Source organism: Corythoichthys intestinalis, chromosome 5, assembly GCF_030265065.1.
Source record: "Corythoichthys intestinalis isolate RoL2023-P3 chromosome 5, ASM3026506v1, whole genome shotgun sequence".
Classification (NCBI taxonomy): Eukaryota; Metazoa; Chordata; class Actinopteri; order Syngnathiformes; family Syngnathidae; genus Corythoichthys; species Corythoichthys intestinalis.
In genome coordinates this window covers 2,981,175-3,006,272 of record NC_080399.1, presented here as the reverse complement: position 1 = coordinate 3,006,272, position 25,098 = coordinate 2,981,175, and the positions used below count along the sequence as shown (strand labels likewise).

Below are 25,098 nucleotides of genomic sequence, written 5' to 3'. Positions count from 1 at the left end.
AATCCATTTGAAGCGGGACGGCTGACAATTTGTTCACTGGCAGCCCTCTTGCTTCAAATGGATTGGACATCTACTAGTAAACTAATTTCAAATGACGGCAATCTTTAAATAATCCTTTGTTGAGAAATGAGCTAGTTATGACTTCATTTTGACGTCAGCGCTTTGACTTTAATGGGAAAGTTGCCCCTACCCTTGGCCTCTGAGCGGCCATGTTGGTAGGGGCTTCAAATGGATTGGACATCTAGCACAGTAAACGGTAGCCAATGAGTACATAGCAGATGCTTTAACAATGATAAAATTACCTTTTGTTGAGAAATAAGCCAGTATTGAGTTCATTTTAATGTCAATACATTGACTTGGATGGGAACGTCGCCTAAAGGCGGCCATGTTGGTAGGGGCAATTAAGGTATTTTCATGCTTCCGCCGTCATTTGAAATTAGTTTAATACTAGTAGACGTTTGAAGCACAGTCAATGGCAGCCAATGAGTAAATAGCAGATGCCTTGACATTGATAAAATGATCTTTTGTTGAGAAATAAGCTAGCGATGACTTCATTTTAACGTCAACGCATTGAATTGGATGGGAATGTCGCCTCAAGGCGGCCATGTTGGTAGGGGCAAAGAAAGCGCTTCGTGCTTCTGCGTCAATTGAAATGAGTTTATTACTAGTAGACGTCTAATCCATTTGGAAGGGTGGCAGCGATTAAACAAATTGCCAGCCCTCCAGCTTCAAATAGATTGGACCTCTAATACCGTCAATGGCAGCCACTGAGTATATAATAGATGCTTTGACATTGATAAAATAATGTTTTGTTGAGAAATAAGCTAGTTATGACATTATTTTAACGTCAATGCATTGACTTGTATGGGAATGTCGCCTCAAGGCGGCCATGTTGGTAGGGGCAAAGAAAGCTCTTTTCATGTTTCTACCGTCATTTGAGATTAGTTTAGCACTCGTACACGTCCAATCCATTTGAAGTGGGATGTTGGCAGTGAATGAACAATCTACCAGCCCTCCCGCTTCAAATGGATTGCACGTCTACAGAAAGTTACCCAAAACAGAAAGTGACATGTAAATACTAGTAGACATGGCAATGAATGAACAAACTGCCAGCCCTCCCACTTCGAAGGGATTGGACATCTAGCACCGTCAATGGAAGCCAATGAGTGTCAATGCTTTGACATTGATAAAATAATCTTTAGTTGAGAAATACGCTAGTTAGGACTGTTGGATGGGAATGTCGCCTCAAAGCGGCCATGTTTATGGGGGCAAAAAAAGCTCTTTTCATGCTTCTGCATCAATTGAAATGAGTTTATTACTCATTGATATCCAATCCATTTGAAGCGGGAGGGGCTGGCAGTTCGTTCAATTGCTGACAGCCCTCCCGCTTCAAATGGATTGGACGTGTACTAGGGCTAAACTAATCTCAAATGACGGCAGAAACATGAAAAGAGCTTTCTTTGCCCCTCCCAATATGCCTGCCTTGACGCGTACTAGTGCTAAACTCATCTCAAATGACGGTAGAAACATGAAAACAGCTTTCTTTGCCCCTACCAACATGGCCGCCTTGAGGCGACATTCCCATCCAAGTGGACTGGACGTCTAGCACGTCAATGGCAACCAATCATAGCAGATGCTTTGACATTGATTAAATAATCTTCAGTTGAAAAATATGTTAGTCATGACTTCATTTTAATATTGGATGGGAACGTCGCCTCCAGGCGGCCATGTTGGTAGGGGCAAAGAAAACTCTTCTCATGCTTCTGCGTCAATTGTAATGAGTTTATTACTAGTAGACGTCCAATCCATTTGAAGCGGGAGGGGTGGCAGTTCGCGCAATCGCTGCCAGCTCAACCGCTTCAGATGGATTGGACGTTCAGCACCGTCAATGGCAGCCAATGAGTCCATAACAGCTGCTTTGACATTGATAAAATAATTATCGGTTGAGAAATAAGCTAGTTATGATTTCTTTTAAATGTCAATGCATTGACTTGGATGGGAACGTCACCTCAAGGCGGCCATGTTGGTAAGGGCAAAGACAGCTTTTTTCATGTTTCTGCCGTCATTTGAAATGAGTTTATACCTAGTAAACGTCCAATCCATTTGAAGTGGGGGGGTTGGCAGTGAATGAACGAATCGCCAGCCGTCCCGCTTCAAATGGATTGGACGTCTAGCACTGTTAACGGCAGCCAATGAGTACATAGCAGATTCTTTGACATTGATAAAATAATCTTCGGTTGAGAAATAAGCTAGTTATGACTTCATTTTCACATCAATGCATTGATTTTAAATGGAACATCACCTCAGGGCGGCCATGTTGGTAGGGGCAAAGAAAGCTCTTTTCAAGCTTCAGCCGTCATTTAAAATGAGTTTATCACTAGTAGACATCCAATCCACTTAAAAACATCATGGTATCGGTATAACTTTGACCGATACGTTGTCGGAATCGGTTTCGGGAGCCCAAAATTAACTCTAAAACGTCGTTAGCAACAACCCAATTAAGAAAACACAAAGGAGAACTTGAACCGAGTGACCCACGCCTCTTTTTAAAACACCAGCATCTGTGTTTTTGTTTTTCTCGCGTTTAAAAAATGAACAGCACTCGCTTCGGTCAGACCTTCGGGCAGATTACTCGCAAAGGTTGTTGTTGTATTCTGTTTTTTAATGGCCGTGTTTCCTCATTAATCATCTCCGACTCCACCAAAAAACTCAATTTCTATGATTAGGCCCCCAAAAAAAGGAGACAGCTTCCCAATTCTGCTAATGGCTGCTATTCATCTCTTAACAGAGGCAAGTGAGACGCCGACATAAACAGCCTGCGCTCGCTAACTGCGAGCGTGCATCTGTATTCTACATTCGGGTTTGCCTCTTTAGCCGGCTCGCTTTCATCATTCAGCCACTTTGCTCTGGTCTGACGTTAGTTAGTTGAAATAAAAAGGGTGAATTTCTCGCCGTTTTTGTGCAAATTCTTCACTTGTTAGCGAGGGAATTAAATCATAGGGTGCCGTCGATAGGGATAGACATCCGATTTTGAGCAGGAAGGGGTTGAGGGTGACAGAAAGGGAGATAGAAAAGCTTTCTTTTTGTGCCACTTTGTGGATATCTCGGGGGTTTCCCCTGTCACTAAATGTACAGTGGGGCAAATAAGTATTTAGTCAACCACCAATTGTGCAAGTTCTCCCACTTGAAAAGATTAGAGAGGCCTGTAATTGTCAATAGGGTTGTTCCGATGATGTTTTTTTTTGCTCCCGATCCGATACCGATCGTTTTAGTTTGAGTATCTGCCGATCCCGATATTTCCCAATCCAACTGCTTTTTTTTTTTGTTGCTCCCGATTCAATTCCAATCATTCCCGAAAATTTTTCCCGATCATATACATTTTGGCAATGCATTAAGAAAAAAATAAATAAAACTCGGACGAATATATACATTCAGCATACAGTACATACAGTGCCTTGCAAAAGTATTCGGCCCCCTTGAATCTTGCAACCTTTCGCCACATTTCAGGCTTCAAACATAAAGATATGAAATTCTAATTTTTTTGTCAAGAATCAACAACAAGTGGGACACAATCGTGAAGCGGAACAACATTTATTGAATAATTTAAACTTTTTTTAACAAATAAAAAACTGAAAAGTGGGGCGTGCAACATTATTCGGCCCCTTTACTTTCAGTGCAGCAAACTCACTCCAGAAGTTCAGTGAGGATCTCTGAATGATCCAATGTTGTCCTAAATGACCGATGATGATAAATAGAATCCACCTGTGTGTAATCAAGTCTCCGTATAAATGCACCTGCTCTGTGATAGTCTCAGGGTTCTGTTTAAAGTGCAGAGAGCATTATGAAAACCAAGGAACACACCAGGCAGGTCCGAGATACTGTTGTGGAGAAGTTTAAAGCCGGATTTGGATTTCCCAAGCTTTAAACATCTCAAGGAGCACTGTGCAAGCCATCATATTGAAATGGAAGGAGCATCAGACCACTGCAAATCTACCAAGACCCAGCCGTCCTTCCAAACTTTCTTCTCAAACAAGGAGAAAACTGATCAGAGATGCAGCCAAGAGGCCCATGATCACTCTGGATGAACTGCAGAGATCTACAGCTGAGGTGGGAGAGTCTGTCCATAGGACAACAAGCAGTCCTACACTGTACAAATCTGGCCTTTATGGAAGAGTGGCAAGAAGAAAGCCATTTCTCAAAGATATCCATAAAAAGTCTGGTTTAAAGTTTGCCACAAGCCACCTGGGAGACACACCAAACATGTGGAAGAAGGTGCTCTGGTCAGATGAAACCAAAATTGAACTTTTTGGCCACAATGCAAAACGATATGTTTGGCGTAAAAGCAACGCAGCTCATCACCCTGAACACACCATCCCCACTGTCAAACATGGTGGTGGCAGCATCATGGTTTGGGCCTGCTTTTCTTCAGCAGGGACAGGGAAGATGGTTAAAATTGATGGGAAGATGGATGCAGCCAAATACAGGAACATTCTGGAAGAAAACCTGTTGGTATCTGCACAAGACTTGAGACGGGGACGGAGATTTATCTTCCAACAGGACAATGATCCAAAACATAAAGCCAAATCTACAATGGAATGGTTCAAAAATAAACGTATCCAGGTGTTAGAATGGCCAAGTCAAAGTCCAGACCTGAATCCAATGGAGAATCTGTGGAAAGAGCTGAAGACTGCTGTTCACAAACACTCCCCATCCAACCTCACTGAGCTCGAGCTGTTTTGCAAGGAAGAATGGGCAAGAATGTCAGTCTCTTGATGTGCAAAACTGATAGAAACATACCCCAAGCGACTTGCAGCTGTAATTGGAGCAAAAGGTGGCGCTACAAAGTATTAACGCAAGGGGGCCGAATAATATTGCACGCCCCACTTTTCAGTTTTTTATTTGTTAAAAAAGTTGAAATTATCCAATAAATTTTGTTCCGCTTCACGATTGTGTCCCACTTGTTGTTGATTCTTGACAAAAAATTAGAATTTTATATCTTTATGTTTGAACCCTGAAATGTGGCGAAAGGTTGCAAGGTTCAAGGGGGCCGAATACTTTTGCAAGGCACTGTACATTCAGCATACAGTACATAAGTACTGTATTTGTTTATTATGACAATAAATCCTCAAGATGGCATTTACATTATTAACATTCTTTCTGTGAGAGAGATCCACGGATAGAAAGACTTGTAATTCTTAAAGGATAAATGTGACTTTGTATATTGTGACTAAATATTGCCATCTAGTGTATTTGTTGAGCTTTCAGTAAATGATACAGTAGCCATTTAACTGTACTGCCCAAATGCATAATGGGAAGTGCAACCATGACTGTGCGTAGTGGCACCCATTTATATATCTTCTCTACATTGGGAAATAACATAGGGTGTAAAGAAAAAGATCAACTACTACCTTTCTTCCCCACGTTGCTTTCCCACAATATTTCTAATTGTTTAGAGAGGGATTTTAAGGCTTTAGCCAATTACAAAAAGACTCCAAAGACTGCCAAAACTCATTTTACTCATTTTACGCTGCCTTTTAGCTCTAAATATAGGTAAATCAGCGCCATTATAGATTGAATGTGACAATGCTTGAGTGGGCCGTGCAGCGCATGCGTTAATTGCGTTAAATATATTAACGTGATTAATTTTTTAAAAATTAATTACCGCCGTTAACGCGATAATTTGATAGCCCGACTTTAAGCCAAAACTAAAGACTCTGGATGAGTGTAAGGCATTTTGTCTGTAACGTTAAATACAATTAGAAAACGATTTAATTAAAAAATATATATATATTAAAACAAGGCATGTCCGATATTTTTTTGCCGATTCCGATCTCTGAAAATGATGTGATCGGACCCGATCGATCGGGACATCTTTAATTGTTAACATGGGTAAACCTCAGCCATGAGAGACAGAATGTAGAAGAAAAAAAAAACAGAAAATCACATTGTTTGATTTTTAAAGAATTTCTTTCCAAATTAGAGTGGAAAATAAGTATTTGGTCACCTACAAACAAGCAAGATTTCTGGCTGTCAAAGAGGTCTAACTTCTAACGAGGTCTAACGAGGCTCCACTCATTACCTCAATTAATGGCACCTGTTTTAACTCATTATCGGTAAAAAAAGACACCTGTCCACAATCTCAGTCAGTCACACTCCAAACTCCACTATGGCCAACACCAAAGGGCTGTCGAAGGACACCAAAGACAAAATTGTAGACCTGCACCAGGCTGGGAAGATTGAATCTGCAATAGGTAAAACGCTTGGTGTAAAGAAATCAACTGTTGGAGCAATTATTAGAAAATGGAAGACATACAACACCACTGATAATCTCCCTCGATCTGGGGCTCCATGCAAGATCTCAACCCGTGGCGTCAAAATGATAACAAGAACGGTCAGCAAAAATCCCAGAACCACACGGGGGGACCTCGTGAATGACCTACAGAGAGCTAGGACCACAGTAACAAAGGCTACTATCAGTAACACAATGCGCCGCCATGGACTCAAATCCTGCACTGCCAGACGTGTTCCCCTGCTGAAGAAAGTACACGTCCAGGCCCGTCTGTGGTTCGCTAAAGAGCATTTGGATGATCCAGAAGAGGATTGGGAGAATGTGTTATGGTCAGATGAAACCAAAATGGAACTTTTTGGTAGAAACACAGGTTCTCGTGTTTGGAGGAGAAAGAATACTGAATTACATCCGAAGAACACCATACCCACTGTGAAGCATGGGGGTGGAAACATCATGCTTTGGGGCTGTTTTTTTGCAATGGGACCAGGACGACTGATCTGTGTGAAGGAAAGAATGAATTGGGCCATGTATCGAGAGATTTTGAGTGAAAATCTCCTTCCGTCAGCAAGGGCATTGAAGATGAGACGTGGCTGGGTCTTTCAGCATGACAATGATCCCAAACACACAGCCAGGGCAACAAAGGAGTGGCTTCATAAGAAGCATTTCAAGGTCCTGGAGTGGCCTAGCCAGTCACCAGATCTCAACCCCATAGAAAATCTGTGGAGGGAGTTGAAAGTCTGTGTTGCCCAACGGCAGCCCCAAAACATCACTGCTCTAGAGGAGATCTGCATGGAGGAATGGGCCAAAATACCAGCAACAGTGTGTAAAACGCTCGTGAAGAGTTACAAAAACGTTTGGCCTCCGTTATTGCCAACAAAGGGTACATAACAAAGTATTGAGATGAACTTGTGGTATTGACCAAATACTTATTTTCCACCATGATTTGCAAATAAATTCTTTAAAAATCAAACAATGTGATTTTCTGGGTTTTTTTTCCACATTCAGTCTCCCATGGTTGAAGTTCACAGGCACTTTAAGAATTCACTCATTGTCTGCTATGACTCAGACACACAAATAAAAATACGTGATCGGGTTATCTCGTTTGCTCCTGCGTGAAGGACCGACATAAGGGTACACACGAGGGGGGGTTTTATGTGTCGGTGCTAAACGGAAGCATTTAATTCTATGAGCGAGGACTGTTTGATGTTATGTCGCGTGAAAAGAATTTTATGTGCGCCGGGACTTTAATCAACACCCTTTTGATGACACGACATTAAATAAAGAGAAACGGCCTGAATCGTTAAAAAACCTAAAACATTGTGGAGGTTTAAAAAAAAGGCCACATGAGTCCACCAAGTTTTAAGTAACCTGGCACGCCAGATTGATTGTTCCATATATCAGATCCAACTGAGACCTTGGTTCTAGGGGGGAACCCTTTCAAAAAATATATATGGCTGCTGATTGGACCAAGGTTCTTCTCGTCACACTTGCAAAAACATCAACAACAACAACAACAAAGAGTTTGTGACGTTCTTTACTCCTCTTTTAATGAGGAAACAGGAAAGTACTGCATGATGAATCAGTCAATCAATCAGGAAGTACCGTCTCGTTCCCCAAATTAACAACCAATTACCATTCGGGTAACCAACGAACAGGAAGTGACCCGGAAATGCCCTAAAATGTACAAGAAGTGACGCGGGAATGTGCCAAATAGTCAGAAAGTGACCCAAAATCAAAAGAAAGTGACCGAAAATATACAAGAAGTACCCTAAAAACAACTGGAAGTGACCCAAAATTAACAGGAAGTGACCCGAAATCAACAGGAAGTGACTTAAAATCAACAGGAAGTGATACAAAATCAATAGGAAGTGACACAAACTCAACAGGAAGTGAACCAAAATCAACAGGAAATGACCCATAAGTTACAGGAATTGTCCCAGAAATGCCCTAAAATGTACAAGAAGTGACGCGGGAATGTGCCAAATAGTCAGAAAGTGACACAAAATTAAAAGAAAGTGACCCGAAATATACAGGAAGTACCCTAAAAACAACAGGAAGTGACCTAAAATTAATAGGAAGTGACCCAAAATCAACAGGAAGTGAGTTAAAATCAACAAGAACTGATACAAAATCAATAGGAAGTGACACATTAACAGGAAGTGACCCAAAATCAACAGGAAATGACCCAAAATATACAAGAAGTACACTAAAAACAACAGGAAGTGACCCAAAATCAACAGGAAGTGACCCGAAATCAACAGGACGTGACTTAAAATCAACAGGAAGTGATACAAAATCAATAGGAAGTGACACAAACTCACAGGAAGTGACCCAAAATCAACAGGAAATGACCCATAAGTTACAGGAATTATCCCAGAAATGCCCTAAAATGTACAAGAAGTGACGCGGGAATGTGCCAAATAGTCAGAAAGTGACACAAAATCAAAAGAAAGTGACCCAAAATATACAGGAAGTACCCTAAAAACAACAGGAAGTGACCCAAAATTAATAGGAAGTGACCCAAAATCAACAGGAGGCGAGTTAAAATCAACAAGAACTGATACAAAGTCAATAGGAAGTGACCCAAAATCAACAGGAAATGACCCTAAAGTTAAAGGAATTGTCCCAGTATTCCACCCAAAAAAACAGGAAGTGACCCAAAAATCAACAGGAAGTGACCCAACTCTTTTAATGCGGAACTAAGGTGACTTTCAGACAAAATTTTGAAATAGAACCGCTTTGCATTCCAACACTGTATTCAAGCAGATCGTCGCTTCCTGGTCCCGCCTCTTTCGCCTCATTGGCTGAAACATCAGATGGACAGTTGAGCTTTGCGAGATGACCAATCAATCAGGAAGTAGCATTTTGCTAGCAAGGCTAGCTTGGTCCGTGCATGCATTTATTGTAACGCAAAGTAGCGATCAATGCGGCCCACTAATGGATTGAACTATTTCATGAAGAAAAATGTATAGTTTGCCAGTTGCGTCATAACTACCTTTACGCCCCCTATCTTGAAGATTTATGTCTTCCATTTTCTTCCACTTGACTTCCAGTCGCGCTCTCTCACATTAACCCTTCCGGAGTCTTCTAGTCAATTTCCAAGCATTTTTGACATTTAACAGCAATTAACGCCAACTTGAAATGTCATTCTGTCAGCCTAAACGGGATGACTTTTCCTAAAGTGGCCCCAAAATGTTCCGGTTATCTTCAAAACTGCCAAGGTCAGGCCAAAGTTGGCAATATTTTTGTACGAATTCACGTGACGGGCTCTTTTGATTTTACGCCAAAATGGTTGAGGGTTAAAAAAATAAGCCCCAAGATTTAAAAAAAAAAAAATGGGTGCAATTTTTTGTCCGAGTCACCTAACTAATGCATTTTTTAAAATGTTGCCATGTGGCATTTTTTTTTGCCACGTGGCAACATTTTTTTGCCATGAGGCATGAAAATTTTGCAATGTGGCATTTTTTTTTTTTTTGCCAAGTGGCAAAAAAAAAATTATCATGTGGCAAAAAAAACTGCCATGTGGCATGTTTTTTTTGCCATGTGGTAACATTTTTTTGCCATGTGGCATTTTTTGTTGCCATGTGGCATTTTTTTGCCACATAGCAAAAATGTTTTGCCACATGGCAAAAAAAAATGCCACATGGTAAAAAACATTTGCAACATGGCAAACATTTTTTGGCACATGGCAAAAAAAAATGGCAAATAGCAAAAAATAACATGCCACATGGAAAAATGTTCTCACTTCTTGTTAATTTTTGGACTATAAAAGTAGGTTTTTGTCAAAAATAATGACAACCAATGGATTTTTTTTTACAGGTTATTCGTTATTTCCAGGTTACTTCCTGTTCATTTTAGGTCACTTCCTTTACATTTTTCCTCACTTTTTGTTGATTTTTTTGGTCGATTTTTTTTTTTTTTTTTTTTTTTAAATTAATGGCCACCAATGGATTTTTTTTACAGGTTAGTTTTTATTTCCAAGTTACTTCCTGTTGATTTTTGGTCAATTGTTTTGGACTACTTAAAGGTCATTTCCTGTTCATTTTGGGTCACGTCCTGTCCATTTTCTCACTTCTTGTTACTTTTTGGACTATAAAAATAGGTTTTCGTCAAAAATAATGACAACCAATGGATTTTTTTTTTTACAGGTTATTCATTATTTCCAGGTTACTTCCTGTTCATTTTGGGTCACTTCCTTTACATTTTTCCTCACTTTTTGTTGATTTTTTAGTCGATTTTTTTTTTTTTTTAATATATGGCCACCAATGGATTTTTTTACAGGTTATTTTTTTATTTCCAGGTTACTTCCTGTTGATTTTTGGTCAATTGTTTTGGACCACTTAAGGGTCATTTCCTGTTCATTTTGGGTCACGTCCTGTACATTTTCTCACTTCTTGTTAATTTTTGGACTATAAAAGTATGTTTTTGTCAAAAATAATGACAACCAATGGATTTTTTTTTTTTACAGGTTATTCATTATTTCCAGGTTACTTCCTGTTCATTTTGGGTCACTTCCTTTACATTTTTCCTCACTTTTTGTTGATTTTTTTGGTCGATTTTTTTTTAAATTTATGGCCACCAATGGATTTTTTTACAGGTTATTTTTTTATTTCCAGGTTACTTCCTGTTGATTTTTGGTCAATTGTTTTGGACCAGTTAAAGGTCATTTCCTGTTCATTTTGGGTCACGTCTTGTCCATTTTTTTTTGTTATTTTTTGGACTATAAAAGTAGGTTTTTGTCAAAAATAAAGACAATCAATGGACATTTTTCAGGCATTTTCACTATATTATTTCCAGCTAACTTCCTGTCGATTTGATGTCACTTCCTGTTGTTTTTGGGTCACTTCCTTGCCTGCCATTGAAGTTGCTAGACGTCAAATGCATTTAGACCAGGAGGCTTTGAACAAACAAATATAACGACGAACACAAGAAGGAGACAAATGCGCACACTCGATTCGACAAATCATTTTGGGTCACTTCCTTTACATTTTCCCTCACTTTTTGTTGATTTTTTTGGGATGATTTTTGTCAAAAATAATGACCACCAATGGATTTTTTACAGGTTACTTTTTATTTCCAGCTTACTTTCTGTTGATTTTTGGTCACTTAATTGTTTTGGACCACTTAGAGGTCACTTCCTGTTCATTTTGGGTCACTTCCTCACTTTCTGTTGATTTTTTTGGACGATTTTTGAAAAAATTGATGACCACCAAAGTTTTTTTTTTTTTTTTAACAGGTTATTTATTATTTTCAGGTTACTTCCTGTTAATTTCTGATCATTTGTTTTTCTGGGTCAATTAAAGGTCACTTCCTGTTCATTTTGGGTCACTTCCTTTGCAGTTTTCACACTTCTTGTTCATTTTTGGGCTATAAAAGTAGTTTTTTGTCAAAAATAATGACCATCTATGGACATTTTCCTGGCATTTTTAGTTTATTTATTATTTCCGAACTTCCTGTCGATTTGATGTCACTTCCTGTTGTTTTTGGATTGAAGTCGCTAGACGTCAAATGCATTTAGACCAGAAGGCTTTGAAGAAACAAATATAACGACGAACACAAGAGGGAGCCAAATGCGCAAACTCGATTCATTCACTTGTTGATTTTTAGACTATGACTATGACTTTTGTGACGTCGGTGGGTAGGGTCTATATTATTTGCAGGTAACTTCCTGTTTATTTGATGTAACTTCCTGTTGGTTTTGGGTCACTTCCTTGTCTGCCATTGAAGTTGCTAGACGTAAAATGCATTTAGACCAGGACGCTTTGAAGAAACAAATATAACGACGAACACAAGAGGGAGCCAAATGCGTACGCTCGATTCCACGAATCATTTTGGGTCACTTCCTTTACATTTTCCCTCACTTTTGTTGATTTTTTTTTTGAACGATTTTGTCAAAAATAATGACAACCAATAGATTTATTTTTACAGGTTATTTATTACTTCCAGGTTTCTTCCTGTTCATTTTGGGTCACTTTGTTTACATTTTTCCTCACTTTTTGTTAATTTTTTGGTCGATTTTTGTAAAAATTAATGGCCTCCAATGAATTTTTTACAAGTTATTTTTTATTTCCAGGGTACTTCCTGTTGATTTTTGGTCAATTGTTTTGGACCACTTAAAGGTCACTTTCTGTACATTCATTTCACTTCTTGTTAATTTTTGGAAGTTTTTGTCAAAAACAGTGACCACCAATGGACATTTTTCAGGCATTTTCAGTTGAAATATTTCCAGCTAACTTCCTGTTCGTTTGATGTCACTTCCTGTTGGTTTTGGGTCACTTCCTTGTCTGCCATTGAACTTTCTAGACGTCAAATGCATTTAGACCAGGACGCTTTGAAGAAACAAATATGACGACGAACACAAGAGGGAGCCAAATGCGCGCACTCGATTCATTCAGTTGTTGATTTTTAGACTATTAAAGGAAGTTTTTGTCAAAACAATGACCACCAATGGATATTTTACAGGCATTTTCAGGTTCTATATTATTTCCAGCTAACTTCCTGTCGATATGATGTCACTTCCTGTTGTTTTTGGGTCACTTCCTTGTCTGCCATTGAAGTCGCTAGACGTCAAATGCATTTAGACCAGGACGCTTTGAAGAAACAAATATAACGACGAACACAAGAGGGAGCCAAATGCGCACAGTCGATTTATTCACTTGTTGATTTTTAAACTGTTAAAGGAAGTTTTTGTCAAAACAATGACCACCAATGGATATTTTACAGGCATTTTCAGGTTCTATATTATTTGCAGGTAACTTCCTGTTTATTTGACGTCACTTCCTGTTGGTTTTGGGTCACTTTGCTTGTCTGCCATTGAAGTCGCTAGATGTCAAATGCATTTTGACCAGGTGGCTTTGAACAAATATAACGACGAACCCGAGAGGGAGCCAAACAAGCACACTCAATTCCACGAATCATTTTGGGTCACTTCCTTTACATTTTTCCTCACTTTTTGTTGAGTTTTTGGACGATTTTTGAAAAAATTGATGACCACAACCTGTTGATTTCTGATCATTTGGTTTTTTTTGGGTCACTTCAAGGTCACTTCCTGTTCATTTTGGGTCACTTCCTTTGAAGTTTTCTCATTTCCTGTTAATTTTTGGACTATAAAAGTAGGTTTTAGTCAAAAATAATGACCGACAGTGGACATTTCCCAGGTTATTTATTATTTTAAGATTAGCTGCTGTTCATCTCTTGTCACTTCCTGTTAATTTTGGGTCATTTCCTGTATTTTTCTCACTTGTTGAAATTTGGACTAATGAAGGACGTTTTTTTTTTTTTCTTTTTTTTTTTTTTTTTGTCAAAAATGATGACCACCAATGGACTTTTTCCAGGTTATTGATTATTTCCAGATGACCTGCTGTTGATTTGTGGTCACTTCTTGTTCATTTTGGGTCACATCTTGTTGATTTTTGGAATCAAACGAAGTTTTTTTGTCAAAAATAATGACCATCAATGGACATTTTCCTGGCATTTTCATTTAATTATTTCCAGGTAACTTTCTGTCGATTTGATGTCACTTCCTGTTGTTTTTGGGTCACTTCCTTGCCTGCCTTAAAGTCGCTAGACGTCAAATGCATTTAGACGAGGAGGCTTTGAAGAAACAAATATAACGACGAACACAAGAGGGAGCCAAATGCCCACACTCGATTCATTCACTTGTTGATTTTTTGACTATTAAAGGAAGTTTTTCTCAAAAACAGTGACCACCAATGGATATTTTATAGGCATTTTCAGGTTCTATATTATTTGCAGGTAACTTCCTGTTTATTCGACGTCACTTCGTGTTGGGTTTGGGTCACTTCCTTGTCTGCCATTCAAGTCGCTAGACATCAAATGCATTTAGACCAGGATGCTTAGAAGAAACAAATATAACGACGAACACAAGAGGGAGCCAAATGCGTACGCTCGATTCCACGAATCATTTTGGGTCACTTCCTTCACATTTTCCCTCACTTTTGATTTTTTTTGAACGATTTTGTCAAAAATAATGACAACCAATGGATTTTTTTTTTTTACAGGTTATTCATTATTTCCAGGTTTCTTCCTGTTCATTTTGGGTCACTTCCTTTACATTTTTCCTCACTTTTTGTTAATTTTTTTTTTCGATTTTTGTAAAAATTAATGGCCTCCAATGAATTTTTTACAAGTTATTTTTTTATTTCCAGGGTACTTCCTGTTGATTTTTGGTCAATTGTTTTGGACCACTTAAAGGCCACTTCCTGTTCATTTTGGGTCACTTCCTGTACATTTATTTCACTTCTTGTTAATTTTTGGAAGTTTTTGTCAAAAACAGTGACCACCAATGGACATTTTTCAGGCATTTTCAGTTGAAATATTATTTCCAGCTAACTTCCTGTTTGTTTGATGTCACTTCCTGTTGGTTTCGGGTCACTTCCTTGTCTGCCATTGAAGTTGCTAGACGTCAAATGCATTTAGACCAGGAGGCTTTGAACAAACAAATATAACGATGAACACAAGAGGGAGCCAAATGCGCACACTCGATTCCATGAATCATTTTGGGTCACTTCCTTTACATTTTTCCCTCACATTTTGTAGATATTTTTGGACGATTTTTGTCAAAAATAATGACCAACAATGGATTTTTTATAGGTTATTTTTTTATTTCCAGGTTACTTCCTGTTGAATTTTGGTCACTTCCTTAACATTTTTCCTCACTTTTTGTTGATTTTTTGGTCGATTTTTGTAAAAAATTAATGGCCACCAATGGATTTTTTACAGGTTATTTTTTATTTCCATGTTACTTCCTGTTGATTTTTGGTCAGTTGTTTTGGACCACTTAGAGGTCACTTCCTGTTCATTTTGGGTCACTTCCTTTACCTTTTCCCTCACTTTTTGTTGATTTTTTGGTTGCTTTTTGTAAAAATTAATGGCCACCAATGGATTTTTTACAGGTTATTTTTAATTTCCCGGTTACTTCCTGTTGATTTTTGGTCAATTGTTTTGGACCACTTAAAGGTCACTTCTTGTTCAGTTTGGGTCACTTCCTGTACATTTTTCTCACTTCTTGTTAATTTTTGGACTATAAAAGTAGGTTTTTGTCAAAAAATAATGACCATCAATGGACATTTTTCAGGCATTTTCAGTTTATTATTTCCAGGTATCTTACTGTCGATTTGATGTCACTTCCTGTTGTTTTTGGGTCTCTTCCTTGCCTGCCATTGAAGTCGCTAGACGTCAAATGCATTTAGACCAGGACGCTTTGAAGAAACAAATATAACGACGAACACAAGAGGGAGCCAAATGCGCACAGTCGATTTATTCACTTGTTGATTTTTAAACTGTTAAAGGAAGTTTATGTCAAAACAATGACCACCAATGGATATTTTACAGGCATTTTCAGGTTCTATATTATTTGCAGGTAACTTCCTGTTTATTTGACGTCACTTCCTGTTGGTTTTGGGTCACTTCCTTGTCTGCCATTGAAGTCGCTAGACGTCAAATACATTTTGACCAGGAGGCTTTGAACAAGTATAACGATGAACACAAGAGGGAGCCAAATGCGCACAATCAATTCCACGAATCACAAATTTGCAGTTTTACGGCGCCCATGCCAAAATAAAAGCATGTGATTTTATTTCAATGTACAGTATGAATGAGCAACACGGCCCGCAGGCCATATATTGGAAACCCCTGCTCTCTAGTACAGTACCCTAGCGCTAAGTAGCTAATTGACAAAGTCAGCCGAAGCTTCATTCAGAATGGAACGCGGACAGAAAGTCGCGCCAACGGCGTAAAAAAAAAGTAATGGTCAAGCGGGAGAGGCCGTCCGGGTGGTCAGTCCGCCGCCGCTTACCGTCTGTTGCAGGTCCGGGATTCCGATACGGATGACCACCGTGTTGCCCGTGGGCTCCTCCATGGGTGCTGTGGCGGCGGGTGGCGACGGCGGCGAGACGGGAGCGGGAACGCCGCTGCGACGGTGGCTGCCGCCGACGTCCTCTTCCAGGGAGCTGCCGCCGCCGCTGCTGTCGGTGCTGGCTCCCCGGCTGCCGTTGTGCGCGTAAGAGGAGGGAGCGCGCGGGGGGGTGCGCGCGCGATGATGCTGCTGCTGCTCCTGCCGCGGAGGGCTGGGCGGCTCATGTTTGCCGGCCGCCGCCGAACGCAGAGGCATGCTCCGTCTTAGGTTTCTCTCCGCTTTAGCTCGCTCTCTCACGTTCGCTGGCAGTCGCACGCGCAGCCGGCTGGCGGGCACGCACGACCGACGCGCACGCCTTTTGAAACGGGCATCTTTTAACTGGGAAAGACACACACACAAAAAAAGGAGGAAGGGTGGGAGCGGGTTAAGAGTGGATGCAACAATACAATCTTTAGTTTATCACTAGTAGACGTCCAATTCACTTGAACTAGGAGGGTGGCAGCGAATGAACGAATGTTCATTCGCTGCCAGCCCTCCAACTTCAACTGAATTGAACGTCTATGGCAGGTAATGGCAACCAATAAGTTTCATTTCAGGTCATTTGCTGTTGAATTTCAGACACATTATGTTCAAGAAATATATTGAATGCCTATACTAACTATGGATATGTTGGTGCTATCATGAGCTAGTTGTGTGTGTGTGTGTGGGGGGGGGGGGGGTCGGAAGACCAATGAGAAAGAGGAGGGGGGGAAGAGTCAAAAAGATAAGCTTAGGAGGGCTGAAGTGTCCATAAATCAAGCATGTGAGATGTAGAAACCAGTATAATGTGAATCATGTTGGCATCCTATTCTATGCTGCCTGATCGCTAATCCTTTTTCTACTTGAGTGCGTCTAATTGCACCCAGTCATGCGTGAATCCCATCAGACATGTGATAGTGCCACAGACGAATGGAAATGTTGTGCGGGTGTTGACCCAGGGCCATGGCGCTTCCACAGCCAATTTGGGGTGGGTGGGCGAGCCACCACCTCAGCCCATCGCTCCTCCCGCAGCCCAGCAAAGGGGCTGCCGTCATCCCGCCGGGATGCAGGGTGGTCCCCCAGGCCATCCGCGTCCCCAACAACCGGCACTCAGGGATGGGATAAAGGGTCCCACCACCACTCCCACCCCTGCCCGCCCAGCCCACGAGCCACAGCCATGGCCCTTCCCCAGCCAAACAGAGGTGGGTGGACAAGCCACCACCACAGCCGATCCATCCTCCCGCAGCTGAGCAAAGGGGCCACGGTCATTCCCCCGGGATCCAGGGTGGTCCCCTGGACCATCCGCACCCCCATCAACCGGCACTCAGGGATAGGCTAAGGGCAGTGGCGGAGCTAGACTTTTATTCTTGGGGTGGCCAGGGGGTGGCCGAGGCTATTTCAGGGGGTCCACAGACTATAACAATACATTTGTTTCTTGACTTATCAATTGCAATCAGAGTGTCAAATGTTGAAATGTACATACTAAGCACACAGGTGATGAGATTTATGTATATAATTTGTTTATTAACTTGATAATAACTATTTTTTACAAAAATGGTGAAAATGCACCAACACATTCACAGTTACTCATACGACCCCCCCCCCCCCCCCCCCATCAACATCTTAACGATGTAAAAAATGTAAAACACAACTTGGTAACAATTTTTCGATCAGTCATTAATAATAACTATTTTTTACAAAAATGGTGAAAATGCACCAACACATTCAAAGTTACTCACACGACCCCCCCCCCCCCCACACACACACACACACACTTCTCTCTTATCAATATCTTATCAAATATATTAAGATAACTATTAAGATAAATATATTTCCATACAATGGCTTCCATACTAGTGGTATGGAAGCCATTGTATGGAAATACTGTATATAGTAGAACTACTACTATAGAACTAAATATAAAAAATCAAGTTCCATACTTTCCATACTCACGTAGGAAACCTGTATCTGAAAAATTACTGCTGAAGTGAGCATGTGACTGCTTCTCAGACCAGAGAAGCTGCTTCTCTGCTCTGACTGACCTGGTGATGGGCAGTGTGTGCCAGATTCTTTCTCATCCTGAGCCTGATTCGTCCCAGACTTGGATCGCTTTAAAAAGAGGTTATAAATCTTGGCCCCCTGCCTTTTCATTCTGAACTGTCCCTATGAAACAATGAGCCAGTCCTGTTAACGTTACTCCTAGCATCACTCATAATCACACAATGTTGGTAAATGATTAAATCCCTACTTCAAGCCTTAAAAAATTCGGGGCAAATAAACCACCGTAGACATAAATTTAATATTCTGACTTTTAAGCTAGTTGACAGCAGGCCCGGCCAACTACCGTGTTCACGTGACGTTTCATTTAAGGCAAGAGAGCATGAGACAGCTGGCTAATGCTCTACAATTATTGGAGAAACATGTATGTAAATAGCGACCCAAATGAATTAAATATAGACGTTAATATCGAGCGGCTGTTGGAAGCTAGACGACATGAGATAACGTTAACGCTTGCTTGATGCCGTGGCTCTCTGTTTTAGCGACAACAAAAAATCTCCTTCCTACAAATTTAAGCATTGACTCATTAGGACACCAGCAAAAAACTTACATTACGACGAGGATTTCAGTGGCTTGAAGGCAGGGTATCCAAGTTCGTCTCCTTGTTTGTTCTTGTCACATTGTTTATCTTCCGTGTTCCGTTCCGTCAACGATGACCAAGTACTCAAATCTCAAATCTTCCTCCGTTTCAGTGGCGATTCTTCTTCTCCTCATGAAAGCGAATTTGCAACGCTTTAAGGTACATAGCGCCAACTACTGTACAGGAAGGACTTAGCAGTCGGTGCCGCGATATGTCATTGTCAATCATCTGGGGTGGCACCTGGGGGGTCCAATCAGATTTTAGGGGGGTCCAGTGCTACCCCGGCCCCCCCTCTAGCTCCGCCACTGGCTAAGGGGACACGCCCCCACCCTTACCAATGAGCCACTGCCACGGCCCCCCCAACCAGCAAGGCACATTAGGGATCCCCAATCGCCCACCAAGCCTAGAGCAGGTTAGGGCCCCCCAGAGCAGGCGATAGCCAACCACCCACCGGCACCAAACCAGCAACCTACTCCCATTAACCGGCACTCAGCGATGGGATAAGGGGACCCGCAGGTTAAACCCCCCCCCCCCCCCCCCAAGAGCAGGCGATACCCAGCCAACCCACCAGCACCCAACCAGTGACCCACTCCCATCAACCGGCACTCAGGGATGGGATAAGGGGACCTGCCACCACTCCCACCCCCGCCCGCCCAGCTCACGGGCTACCGGCATGGCCCTTCCCCAGCCAAACTGGGGTGGGGGGGACGAGCCACCACCACAGCACCTCCCTCCTCCTGCAGCCAAGCAAAGGGGCCGCGGTCATCGCCCCAGGATTCACAGTGGTCCCATGGACCATCCGTGCCCCCATCAACCGGCACTCAGTGATGGGATAAGGGGACGCGCCACCACGACCACCCCACCAATGAGCCACCGCCACAGCCCCCCCAACTAGCACAGCACACTGTGGGACTCTCAATGGCCCACCAAGCCCAGGGCAGGGTAGGTCCCCCTCCAAAGATACCCAGCCAACCCATTGGTACCCAGCCAGCGACCCACGCCGGTGCACAGGGTGGACACCCAGGCAGAAAAGAGAGGGGAAGGCGGAAGCAGGAGAACGCCAAGAAGCAGTCTTGCAAGCCTCCCAGAGTTCATCAACATTCTTGGGTTTCGTCTTCCATGCTTCCTCTTTCATCCTACCCCAGACATGCTCAATGATGTTCATGTCCGGTGACTGGACTGGCCAGTCCCGGAGGATCTTGATCTTCTTTGCCTTGAGGAACTTTGAGGTAGAGATTGAAGTATGCGATGGAGCACCATTCTGCTGCAGAATTTGTCCCTTTTTATGGTTAGGAATGTAAGAGGCAGCAAAGATTTCAGACTATTTATATTGCCTTCCACCCTGCAGATCTCTCACACACACCCATACTGGATGTAACCCCAGACCATGATTTTGCCACCACCAAACTTCACTGTTTTCTGAGTGAATCTCAGATCCATGCGGGCTCCAGTAGGTCTCCTGCAATATTTGCGGCGACTGTAGTGTAATTCAATGTAAGATTTATCTGAAAAAATCCACCTTTCTGCCACTTTTCCAGCCCCCATCCTTTTGACCAGAGGCGTAGCAAGGGTCCCCGGGGGCCCCGGGCAACAAGCAACATGGGGCCCTTCGAGCATGTGCAAGTAAGGGGGACAGTTGGACTTGGGAGCAATAGAAGAAAGAGTAGCAACACAAAAAATACCACCATCGGATGCGGAGGTATATACCTTTGTGTGAAATCAGTAGTCAGATTGGCCCTACGACCCACCAAATTCAAATTATTCCGTAAAAACCACTGATTGGTGGACTACCGACCGAAATGAGTCATAAATTTGCTAATAAAATTGTTTAGGATTATTTTAGATGAATATATGTTGTATTTTTCTTATAGAGTATTCGACAAGGAATACGATAAACCCATTAATAGACTTTTTTGGAAAAATCACCATTTGTTTAAGTAGTCACATGAATACTGTAGGGCTGCAGCTATCGATTATTTTAGTAGTCGATTAATCGATGAACTAGTTTGTCGAATAATCGAGTAATCGGATAAGTAACATGAAAAATTAAAATACCTGAGCTGGGTCTCAAACGGTATAAAAAAAACAAAAAAGGATTTATGTACAACAAAAGAACAACTGGCTAACTTACATAGCAAATGTCCGCTAGCTTAAATGCTATAAAACGTCAACTTTTTTTTTTTTTTTTAACAATGCTCTTAACAAATGGTTCAGACACATATTCCCACAAAAAACGGCTAAATATACCCATAAACTAAATTACGAATGCATTAAAAAAAAACATTAGCGCAAACAAAAACTTGCTTATGTTGGTCTTAACATGGAGCCGCTGGATTCTGGCATGTGAAATGAGGCAGACTAGAGGACAGTGTATCCACTCAAATCAATAAAACTGATTTCAAACACTTTCAAAGTAAACCATGACAACGCCACAATAATTAAACGAATACTCGAAGCAGCAAAATATAATTCGAATCTTTTTTTTTCTAATCGAATACTCGAGTTAATCGATTCATCGTTGCAGCACTAGAATAATGAGGTGGCCTGTGAAAATCAACGTAAAACAACTCGTCAAGGACTTTCGAGAGAGTACTTGAGTCACTCCTTAAGCAATCATGTGGTATTAATAGCTGATTGGACTTTCTTAAACATGTGTAATCCATGTGACATGGTTAGTGCTGATTGGGATTGATAACAGAATCATTACATAATCTGCCAAATGATCCCATAGTATTGAAACACTCCCTACACTTGTCGCTGCGACAGTGCAGTAAAGCTGCGTGAGCTAAATTTGTTGGCCCTCTGGGGGCCCCTCCTGGCTGGGGGCCCTAAGCAATTGCCTGGTTTGCCTAATGGGTTGTGACGCCTCTGCTTTTGACAGGCTGTGGGCCTTGGCAAATGCCACACAGTTTTTTTTATTCGTCTGCACCCTGAGAGATTTTTCGTGTTAATTTTCGTGATATTTCGTGTTAATTTTGGGTCACTTCCTGTTGATTGTGGGGCATTTACTGGTCTCTTCCTGCTGATTTAGGGTTACTGAAGAGGAAAAATTTCCTCAAAAGAAGAGGAAATAACTCAGGATGAACAGGAAGTGACCTGTGAATGCCCGCAAAAGACTGCGAACGATCCGCCATTGACTGCGCTTGACGTCCACTCTAGTCAAATTGAATTGGATGTCTAGCACCGTCAATGGCAGCCAGTGAGCTAATGTGTTCTAACTAGAGATGTCCCGATCGATCGGGTCCGATCACGTCATTTTCAAAGTATCGGAGTCGGCAAAAAAAATATCGGACATGCCTTTTTTTAATATATATATATTTTTTAATTAAATTGTTTTCTAATTGTATTTAACGTTACAGACATAATATGTTACACTCATCCAGAGTCTTTAGTTTTGGCTTAAGGTAGGGTTATCAAATTTATCCCATTAACGGCGGTAATTAATTAAAAAAAACATTTATCACGTTAAAATATTTAACGCAATTAACGCATGCGCTGCACGACTCACTCACGCATTGCCGCGTTCAATCTATAATGACGCTGTTTTACCTACGTATATATAGAGCTAAAAGGCAGCGTAAAATGAGTAGAGTGAATTTTGTCAACCTTTGGAGCCTTTTTTTAATTGGCTAAACCCTTACAAACCCTCTCCCTACGATTAGAAATATCGTGGGAAGCAATGTGGGGAAGAAAGGTAGTAATTGATCTTTTTCTTAACACCCTATGTTATTTCCCAACGCAGAGAAGATATATCAATTGGTACCACTACGCACAGTCATGGTTGCACTTCCCATCATGCATTTGGGCAGAACAGTTAAATGGCTACAGTATCATTTACTGAAAGCTCAACAAATACATTAGATGGCAATATTTAGTCACAATATACAAAGTCACATTTATCTTTTAAGAATTACAAGTCTTTCTATCCCTGGATCCCTCTGACAGAAATAATGTTAATAATGTAAATGCCATCTTGAGGATTTATTGTCATAATAAACAAATACAGTACTTATGTACTGTATGTTGAATGTATATATTCGTCCGAGTTTTATTCATTTTTTTCTTAATGCTTTGCCACAATGTCTATGATCGGGAAAAATTATCGGGAATGATTGGAATTGAATCGGGAGCAGAAAAAAAAGCAATCAGATCGGGAAATATCGGGATCGGCAGATACTCAAACTAAAACGATCGGATCGTGAGCAAAAAAACATGATCGGAACAACCCTAGTTCTAACGGAAGATTTTGGGAACAACCTGTTGGTTCCTTTTTAATTTCAAATAGCGACAACTTTTTAAAATGATATTTTGATTCTTGGCGGGAGAATATCTTTTTAGCTATGAAGTACGGCGAAACTTTGTTGCCCAAAATATTGACCCAATACACCTTTTGGATATATATTCACCGCTAATTCATAACAGTCTCTTAGCCTTCTTATCACGTATGGCCGAACGTGCGTAGCCGAGTTGCATCACGACGCCGTTGACACGTGTGTTTAAAATTCCGACCGATGGGAACGTTCTTGTCCTGAGGCGGCGGGGTCAATAAAATACTTGGGAGAGCGTCGCAGACTTAAGATCGCACTTAATAATTCACTCAGCTGCCACAGATGTTTTATGGGCCATTTTCTCCATGTCAGAAGCTCACTTGTTCAACTAGCAATGTTACAAGTCGTATGAATTTTACACGACGTGGCGTTTGCGCTTGCAAGTTCTCCAATTCGCTTCAGGTTTCAAGTACCCAACAATTAACAAAAAAGTTACACAAAATGATCCCTAAGTGCCCAAAAAAGCAACAAGAAGTGACCTGAAATCAATAGGAAGTGACCCGCAAAGCCCCAGAAGCCACAGGATGTTGAAAATTTAGCAGGAAGTGACTTGTATTTCCCCGAAATGATGGATGTGACCTTGAAATGTCCCAAAAATCCACTGGAAGTGACCTGTAAATGCCCCACGATCAACAGGAAATGACCCAAAATCAACAGGAAGTGACCTGTAATTCCCCCAAATCATTGATGTGACCTTGAAACGCCCCCAAAATCAACAGGAAGTGACCTGTAATTCCCCCAAATCATTGAAGTCTCCTTGAAATGCCCCAGAATCAACAGGAAGTGACCCGTAATTCCCCTAAATCACAGACACGCCCTTAAAATGCCCCCAAAATCAACAGGAAGTGACCCAAGATGAACAGGAAGTGACCTGTAATTACCCCAAATCATTAATGTGTCCTTGATATAACCTAAAATCAACAGGAAGTGACCCACAATTTAACAGGAAGTGACTCACAATTCCCCTAAATCACAGACACGCCCTTAAAATGGCCCCAAAATCAACAGGAAGTGACCCAAGATTAACAGGAGTGACCTGTAATTACCGCAAATCATTAATATGTCCTTAAAAATAACCCAGAATCAACAGGAAGTGACACAAAAATAACAGGAAGTGACCTGTGATTCCCCCAAATCATGGATATGACCTTGAAATGACCCAAAATCAACAGGAGGTGACCTGAAATCATTAAGAAGTGACCCGAAAATGACCCATAATCAACAGGAAGTGACCCAAGTTTAACAGTAAGTGACCTGTAATTACCCCAAATCATTAATGTGTCCTTGAAATAACCTAAAATCAACAGGAAATGACCCAAAAATAACAGGGAGTAACCTACAATTCCCCCAAATCATGGATATGACCTTGAAATGACCCAAAATCAACAGGAAGTGACCTGAAATCATTAAGAAGTGACCCGAAAATGACCCATAATCAACAGGAAGTGACCCAAGTTTAACAGGAAGTGACCTGTAATTACACAAAATCATTAATGTCTCCTTGAAATAACCTAAAATCAACAGGAAGTGACCCAAATTTAAGAGGAAGTGACCCGTAATTCTCCTAAATCACAGACACGCCCTTAAAATGCCCCCAAAATCAACAGGAAGTGACCCAAGATTAATAGGAAGTGACCTATAATTACCCCAAATCATTAATGTGTCCTTGAAATAACCCCGACTCAACAGGAAGTGACCCAAATTTAACAGGAAGTGACCCGTAACTCCCCTAAATCACAGACATGCCCTTAAAATGCCCCCAAATCAACAGGAAGTGACCCAAATTGCAGTAAGTGACTCGTAATTCCCCTAAATCACAGACACGCCCTTAAAATTGCCCCAAAATCAACAGGAAGTCACCCAAGATTAACAGGAAGTGACCTGTGATTACCCCAAATCATTTGTGTCCTTGAAATAACCCAGAATCAACAGGAAGTGACCCAAAAAT

General features: G+C 41.1%; 1 protein-coding gene across 8 annotated transcripts in view; it reads right to left on the bottom strand.

The window, feature by feature from the left end:
- shank3a (SH3 and multiple ankyrin repeat domains 3a) overlaps positions 1 to 25,098 on the bottom strand; it is a 333,038-nt gene that overhangs the window by 278,916 nt on the left and 29,024 nt on the right. For all 8 annotated transcript variants that reach the window (XR_009063172.1, XM_057835980.1, XM_057835982.1 and 5 more), the window contains exon 2: positions 16,107 to 16,544. Coding sequence is in view for 7 of the 8 variants with exons in the window: in XM_057835980.1 (XP_057691963.1) it covers positions 16,107 to 16,544 (438 nt within the window). In the remaining variant the exon portion in view is untranslated. The remainder of the gene's footprint in view (positions 1 to 16,106; positions 16,545 to 25,098) is intronic.